General features: G+C 62.8%; 2 protein-coding genes across 2 annotated transcripts; both read right to left on the reverse strand.

Annotated features, from left to right (window-relative positions):
• Positions 1-1,161: 1,161 nt before the first annotated feature.
• RHTO_00825 (uncharacterized protein) lies at positions 1,162-3,292 on the reverse strand (the record flags this gene model as incomplete). Its single annotated transcript, XM_016414509.1, has 2 exons — positions 1,162-3,021; positions 3,086-3,292. 2 exons carry the CDS (start codon positions 3,290-3,292, stop codon positions 1,162-1,164), a joined length of 2,067 nt encoding a protein of 688 aa, XP_016273665.1.
• Positions 3,293-3,998: 706 nt separating this feature from the next.
• RHTO_00826 (DUF221 domain containing protein) lies at positions 3,999-7,609 on the reverse strand (the record flags this gene model as incomplete). The annotated part of the gene is made up of 14 exons (XM_016414510.1): positions 3,999-4,318; positions 4,380-4,785; positions 4,844-4,954; positions 5,016-5,383; positions 5,442-5,522; positions 5,581-5,664; positions 5,722-5,888; positions 5,952-6,353; positions 6,414-6,770; positions 6,836-6,985; positions 7,071-7,144; positions 7,270-7,323; positions 7,430-7,440; positions 7,573-7,609. The coding sequence occupies 14 exons, from the start codon at positions 7,607-7,609 to the stop codon at positions 3,999-4,001; spliced, it is 2,622 nt and encodes an 873-aa protein (XP_016273666.1).
• Positions 7,610-7,834: the final 225 nt, after the last annotated feature.

Consider the following 7,834-nt stretch of genomic DNA (forward strand, 5'->3'; position numbering starts at 1 on the left):
TGCCGTTGCACGTACTCGCACGCGTCCCTCGTCCAGCCAGTCTGCGCAGGCCGCTCGCCCGTGTTTGGCTTGTCGAGGTCGTGGCAAGGTGGGACGAGCAGGTCCGCCCAATTCGCCTGAACGCGCCGCGCGTAGACTGGCCGGCTCGTACGGGTCGACAGAGGTAGACAGAGCAACTCACAAGTCTGGGCGAGCCGTGTACGGTGCGAGTGACGGCGAGGTTGAGCCGGGGTGGGAAGATACGGCGGGCGGTGGTCGACTCGATGCGCGCGGCAGGGACAAGCGCTGGGCTGGGTAGTCTGAGCGTGTGCGCGAGCTTGTCGAGCTGGTCCAACTGCCTCAGCGAGCGAGGAGCTGTGAGTTGCAGCAGGCGACGCTCACCGACGCTCTCTTGCCTTGACCACCCCCGTCACTCGGCTGCACGCTCAGTCTGGCGGGATACGCTCACTTGCAGGCTATCTCACTCGATTCGGGCTATCGGACGCGCCGCACTCGACCCGCCCCGTGGCCTGCCCGCTCCTAGCGGTCTGCCCAAGCTCGCTCGCTCACGGCGTCGCTCTCTTGGTCTTTGGAGTGTGGCTGAACGCTCGACTGCTACGCGACTCTAGCTCGGAACGCCAGGACGGCAGGCGGCCAGAAATGCGCAAGGCTCAGGGCTTCGAAAGTCCCTCTCGCCCCGACTTCCTGCTCTTTGCCTCCCTCTACACGCTCGCGCTCGCTCTTTCAGGCGATATTCGACGACAGCCGTCGTGCCAACGTCGCCTCCGAGCGTCACGAGCTACCTTGACGGCGTCAAAACGTTCGCGGCTTCCCCAACGACGACTTCCTGTCGCCCTGCGCCCCGTCACTCGCCTTCTGACTGCTCTTCTGCTCTTCCTTACTTTCTCAACTCAGCCACACCAATCTCCACCATACCGCGTGTGAATGTCGCCGTCACCTCTCACGCTTTCAAGCGGCTGGCGGCTCTCGCGCTCGTGCTCCCCAAAGCTTGCTCGCCCCTCGCCTCGGTCGTTTTAAGACGTCGAAGACGATAGCTCTTGCAGTCAGAGGCTATGCTACACGATGTGTCAAGGATACAGTACGTCAAGAAAGACGCGAACATCAACCATTCGAGCGGACCTGGACCAGCCAAGTCCCGCTACACCTTCTATCTCTCCATGCTCAGCCGAAAGGGTTGCGGAAGCCAGTCGTCCCGATCGTCGGCGCATACCCCTGGAAAGGCGACGCCACCGACTGAGGCCTCGAGACGTCCGTCGGCCCGCCCCAAACGACATCGCCGCCAAAGTTGCTCGCCGTGCTCTGACGGTTATCGAACGCCGGTCTCGCACCGAGCTTGAGAGGTTGGACGGGCGCATAGGCGATCGAGTTCTTGCGCAGTTGGCCGACGGTCGTCGAGGGGGTGTAGCCCGAGAAGGCGTTCGAGGGGTGGAAGTTGTTCGTTGGCGGAGCCTCTGAGAGTTCCGAGTACTCCGACGAGAGCGAGCCTTGACGGTCGTCTGTTGTGCGCTGCAGCGGCGAAGGCTCGAAATCGTCGGCGACTTCGAGCTGGAACGTCGGGACAGGCCGAGCGTGCGACGAGAGGTTGCTCTTGACGCTGCCGCCCTTGCGGTAGTCTAGCTCGTGTACGGTGCTAGCCATCGAGCCTCGCTCGCCGGCGCGGGACGGCGAGGTCCGGTTATGAGCGGTCGATTGCGAGCGGATCGAGGGCGTCCCGCTGGACGTGCGAGTCGCAGACCAGGGGTCGCGGAACCCGCTGCCAACGGTGGCAGACGACGCGGTGCGAGCGTGAGAGCCTGAATACTGCTCAAACGGCGGAGACGCCTCGTGCTGCTGCGCACGCGAAGGTGACGAGCGAGGCGGCGAAGTGGTCGGCCGAGTGTACTGCTGATGCTGCTGCTGCTGCTGCTGGCGTGGCTGCGGCTCGTCGTCATCATCGTAGCCGCGAGTGCTGAAGTGCTGCTCGCGGACTTGGGCGACGACCGGCGGCGAGATGGGCCTATCGCGGAGAGGTGGCGTCGAGCCTTCTGCACGTGTCGGAACGTGCTTTGGTCGCGGTGCGGCCTTTCGGGTAGGGGGAGAGCGGATGCGAGGCGAAGCGGAGACGAGCCCGCCGGTGGCGGCAGGGCGAGGTGAGGAAGCTGGGGGGGTCGAGGGGCGGTCCTCCTTGAGCGAAGGCGAGAGAAGGGCGTGTTGAGGCGCCTTGACGCCGGGGTAGAGGGGGAACGTTTCCATGCCGAGCGACTCGACGAAGCCTTCTGGCAAGATCGGCGCCGAGATGGTTGGCGGCTTCTTCGAGCGGCCGATCAACTTGAACGTCGTTTTGCGCTGGACGCGAGGACGGTCTTCCCGCGCGCCTTTGACGCCGGACGAAGCGAGAGCTGGCATGGGAGCTGAGGGAGTAGGAATGGCGGCACCGATGGTCTTCTTCTTGATGCGCGCAGGGTCGACTGTGTGGATGGGCTGCTCGTGTAGGGGAGGCGAGGAGCGGGCCGTTGCTTGGGTCTGGCGAAGCGCCGACTCGCACGCGGAACCGAAGTCGACGCCGTTGGTCGGCGTCAGCGGGCCAGTCGACGAGCCGGAGGTCTCGGAGGACTGCCTGTGCTGGTCGTGGGACGAGTGCTGCTGCGACTCCTCGCCGTCATCGTTGTCGAATCGCAAATCCTCCTCGTAGCCGCTGACGGGCGGAGCGGGGCTGAATGCGTAGTCGCGGACCCAGCCGGTTTCGCGGTCGTCGGCGCCACGTCCTCCGCCACCGTACAACCCGCTCTTTCCTCGCTCGTCCCACGGCGTGTCGGACTGGACATGCGACTCGTACGGCTCAAGGTCTTCCTGGCGAGTCCTGCCTGCAGCCGTTCCGCGAAGGTCTTCGCCGGACCCGTCCTCCTCGTCTTCCTCGTCCTCCGCATACATGTCGACGTATGCGTCAAGGACGCTGTCGATCCGGTTCGACTTGTCGTTGCGAGCGTCAAACGAAGGCACGAACAGCTGTCCGGCGTTGTTGCGTGCGATCGGAACATTGTCCTGAGAACGGTGGGAAATGAGCTCTCAGGTCGCGCATGCAGTGGGGCGGGTGAGAGGGGCGCACCTGCTTGTACTCGTAGCCTTTGTCGTGGCAGTGCGCTTGGTAGTACGGCTGCTGGTCGTGCAACTCGTATTGGACCGCGAGCGAATCGCCGAAGCCGCCGGCCTCTATCCCCTTGTTCGATCCGAGTTTGTACGACCCAAAGGACTGCTGGTGGTTGGCTGCGAAGGGGTCCTTGAAGCCGTTGTACTGCTGAGCGACGGCTGCCATGGGCGATGAATGACGAGTGAGAGTCGGCGAGGCGAAGGGAAGGGGAAGGGAACAATCGCTGTTCGAAGGCCGAGGCGGAACCTGTCCGGCTCAAGGGTGTGCAGTCGCGAGTTTCGGGTGTCTAGCAGCGCCTGGCTGGGACGTCTCGAGGGCGTTGGAGGAGCGAAGCGATGACAAGGGTGAGAGGCAAGCGTGAACGCCTCGCGCAGGCTGGACGGGCTTTAAGCAGGCGCTACTCGTGGGTAAGATCCGCAGTGACGCCCGCTCGCGTGGTCCCCGAGGCGGTATCGACCACAAAGCGTCGCAGAGCTGGCCGACGAGCGAGGCGTTTCGCGCGCGCGGGTTGCCTGATGCAGGCGTGGAACACGAACAAGCATAATTCGCCCAGGGTCTCGAAACAAGCAGCGGGCGTCGAAGTGGCAGGACGCGAATTCGCCGGGAGAGGAAGGAGGCGGTCGTCGCGGAGAACGACCGCTACGTGTTGCTGTACTGCCGAGAAGTCGGACAAGGACGAAGGGCGCTACGAGAGAACACGGGCGAAGAGCGGGCATTGAACAAGCGGTCGTTGCAAAGCGGGATAGAGCATCGTAGCGAAACACGCGAACAACGGGAATTAGGCAGCGAGGAGGTATACTTCAAAGTGTGTAAGCGAGAGATATGCGAGAAGAGAGAAAGAACCAAAAGCGATGGCGACGACCAGGCGAGCCTAGATGGCCTGCGAGTCGTCCCAGTCCTCGCCCGGCGGCGCGCGGTGAACGTCGACCTTGGCCTTCTCGTTCATGTACGCGCCCTCGGCCGAGATGTCGACACCGTGCGCCTGGGACGCCTCGAGCTCGTCGCGGTACAGGCCCTGCGGGTCCTGCGGGATCCAGACCGTGTCGTAGTCCTTGTACATCGCGGGGTGGTCGAACGCGTTCTGGTCGAGGTGCTCGTCGCCGGGGAGCGTGCCCGTGTCGTCGTTTGTCTCGACGGTGCGGAGAGGCCTCTTGTGCTCATCGAAGGAAGCGCCGGCGGGAGGCGGGAAGGCTGTGCGGACAGGAGCGATCAGCGAGACGTCCGCATGTATTTGAGCAAGTCCTCCACGCACTCGACTCGTCCTTCTCCTTGGTCGTCGTCTCGCTCTGAGTCGGCGCGAGCTGCGACGTCTGGCCGGCCTCGCGGCCCGCGTTGTGGTGAGCGGGGAAGCCGTCGGGGAAGCCTTGAGTGGCAGCGATCTTGGGCGCAACCGAGAGCGGGAGGAACTTGACGAGGGGCTGGTATCCCGAATTGAGGACGATGTGGTAGAGCACGGTGATGACGATCAGAACGACCATGATGGCGCCCTCGGGGATGGCCGACTGCTTGCCTTTGGCGTCCTGGGCGAGGAAGAAGAGACCGCACATGCAGATCTGCTCGATGTACAGGCCGACAAAGATGTGGCCGAGCGCCTTCGGGTAGAAGAGGCCGCCGGTCTCGGTTGCGGGCGGCGTGTCGATGACGAGGAGGAAGAGGTACTGCGCGACCCGACGGTGTAAGCTTGAAGTCGGCGGTAGGAGGCGAGACTGTGCTCACCTTGTACACGAACCAGAAAAGCGCGAAGGCGACCAGGGCGAAGCCGCAGACGAGCGGGGCGATGACCGAGTAGGTCAAGCCAATCACGGTGAGGAGGGTCATCGAGGGCCACTGTGCGCGACTTTAGAATCAGGAGATGCGCAAGACGGTACGGAAAGGATTGTTGACGCACGAGAGTTCCCCAGGCGACGGTCGAGGAGTTGTACTTGATGCCGAAGACGGAGCGCGGAGTCGAGCCAAGAAGGATGAGCTTGACGTAGTAGACGATAAGCTTGACGATCTGAAGGAGCGATCCCGCAGCGCCAGCGAACGAAGTCGTGACAAAGTAAGTGAGGAAGAAAGTAGAGGCGGCGGGGAGCTGTGTCGCGAGGAGGGTGACGGCGCTCGAGGGGTTCTTGGCGATGGCCGGGATGGCCTTGACGAGACCCGAGGCGAGGGTGACGATCAAGAATCCGTGGATGACCTGGAAGATGAAGAGGCGGGTCATGAGCGAGAGCTCGATGCCGGTCTTGAGCGGGATGCCCTCAAAGCGCGCGAAGACTGTGCGAGATAGGGGACGTCAGCGAGGTCGTAATGGACGGAGAGGAAGTCGACTTACGGCGCAGGATGATCGGGAGGAGCATGAAGAGGACGGCGAGCGCAATGGGCGGGAGGGCACCCTGGATGATACCGTTGACGGCTGCGCGAGAGCTGGTGAGTTCGTGATGTGGGCCGTGAGCAAGGAAAGTGTGACGCACGAACAGGAAGCTTGCAGAGCCAGGCGAGCCAAGGAGCGCTGATGCAGAGCGCCGAGACGTTCGAGATCAAGCCGACGAAGGCGACTGCGCCGGGATGAGCGTCAGTCCGATGCCTGCGCCTCGAGGAAAAAGGTAGCGTACCAGGGAAAGACCAGAGGATGATGAGGCCGAGCGTGGCAGCCCACGAGGCGGCGTAACGAGCGCGCTGCTCGTACGGCTTGATGCGGAGGTTGCCCCAGATGACGTCCTCCTGGCCAACCTCGAGGAAGCGGTACGACATGCGGAGAGGAGCGTGGTGGGCGAGGCACCTGCGTGACGGGAGAGGTCAGTCTCGAGAAGAAGGCAGGTGGTGCGAGGAATCCGCGACTCACTGAGCGAACATGTGCGCGGCGATCTGCGTGTGGAACTGGATGAAGACGGCCGACCTCGCAGGGTACTTGGTGCTGCCCTCGTTTCCGCCCAGCAACTCACGCTCCGTCTCGAGCTCCCTGTTCGTCGTCTCGATCTCCTCCCTCGCCCACTCGATCGAGTCGACCTTTTTCCCCCAAAGCCCGAGCGGACCAAGCTTGTGGGTCGGACGCTTCTTCTGCGGCACGTAGCGGTAGACTTCGCTCTTGCTCGCCTCGGGGTCCGAGGCGGGCGCGTCGAGGTGCTTCTTCTTGTTCTTGGCAATCTGCTTCGTCGCGAGCTTGAGTAGCTTCGTCTCGGCGCCCTCGAGCTTCTTGACGGCCTTCTCACGGCGGTCGTACAGGTCCGGCAAATCCTTCAAGTCGCTGTGGGCACAGATCGCGTCAGTCGAACCCTCTGATCCGCACAATGACACCCGTACGCACCGAGCGAACCAGATGCGCTTGGCACCTCCGGGCAAGACGTTGCAGAAACGCTGCATGTTGCTCTGGTTGAGGAGTTCCTCCGGGACGCCCGTGACAAGCACCGTCTTCGACTGAGCGAGGCGCGTGTGTTCAGGGCTCATGAGGAAGTCCTGGCGGAGCTGGATGAACTTGGCATATTCGCGGCGGATGAGGTAGAAGACCCAGAAGGTGAGGATCCAGACGAGGATGAGGTGGGCGGCGTAGCGAGGCTGTTGCGAGAGACCGACGTTGCCAAAGGTGAAACGGGTGATGCCGGTGTTGGTACCCCTCGAGCCGGCGGCGTCGACGGGCAGGAGGATGACCCAGGTGAGGATCATGCTGCGTGACGAGGTGTCAGCTCGAAGCAGTTCCTTCGAGCGGTGTGCAAGAGATCGTGTACGCACAACGGAGCAAAGATCTCCATCATGAGGAACAAGAAGCGGACGAAGATGTAGGCATCGAGGCCATTCTTCTGGAGGATCGTGTTGGCCGGCGTGCGGATGACATAGGGTATCCAGCCGAGGAAGGAATGGGGCAGGGGGTCGACGCGCTTGCTGTGGGCGGGCAGGAGGGTCAGCACAACCGTGATAGCGAAGTCTGGCGCGTGAAACCCGCAGCCGGCAGGGTTGAGCGACGAACTTGGGAGGAACGCGGTAAGAGCGGGGGCTGTAGATCTGGCGGAAGCGGTTCTTGAGGATGATGAAGGCGGCGACCTGGACGCGGGCAAAGACAATGGCGAGCAACGCGACGATCGCAAGGAGGATGAGGAGGGGGACAGTGTCGAAAGGTCAGCTCTGCTCGACTGGCGCATTCGCGACGAACGATTCCCACTACGCACCTCTGCACCCAGCACGATCAAGCCCGTCACGAGCGCGGTGATAAAGGTCTGCGTCTGTTGTTGGCCGTCCAGCCCACCCGCGAGAATTGGCATTAGCGCGGGTCTCTTCCTGCGCAAGATGAGGGCGTCGCAGGACCCGCTGCGCTGTTCAGAGACGCACCGACTTGTTTGCTGTGCGAGTGCATCGAGTGTCAGCGTCCTACGTGAGGTGTGGGAGGCACTTGACCCCGTCGAGCCTCGTCTGGAGCCCTGGGGACTCTGCGGTCGACGGAGTCCACAGACTGAGCTGTGGGATGTACTCACTGACTTGGTCGTTCGACAGCGACCCTGGGGACGCCATGTTAGCCTTGCTGGTCGAGTCGAGTGCGCGGCGAGAGAGAAGGACGTCAAGTGCGAGCAAGCGGGGAGGAAAGGGTCGAGGCACGCATTTAAAACAGAATTGACAATCTTCTAGCCTCGACCCACGTCATCCAACTCGAGCTGCGCTTTTCCTCTGCTTTGCACTCAGCCTCTGCTTTGCACTGCTTTGCACTCAGCTGCTTCGCTGAGTGCAAAGCAGCTGAGT

This window comes from Rhodotorula toruloides (assembly GCF_000320785.1).
Source record: "Rhodotorula toruloides NP11 unplaced genomic scaffold Scaffold10, whole genome shotgun sequence".
NCBI lineage: Eukaryota > Fungi > Basidiomycota > Microbotryomycetes > Sporidiobolales > Sporidiobolaceae > Rhodotorula > Rhodotorula toruloides.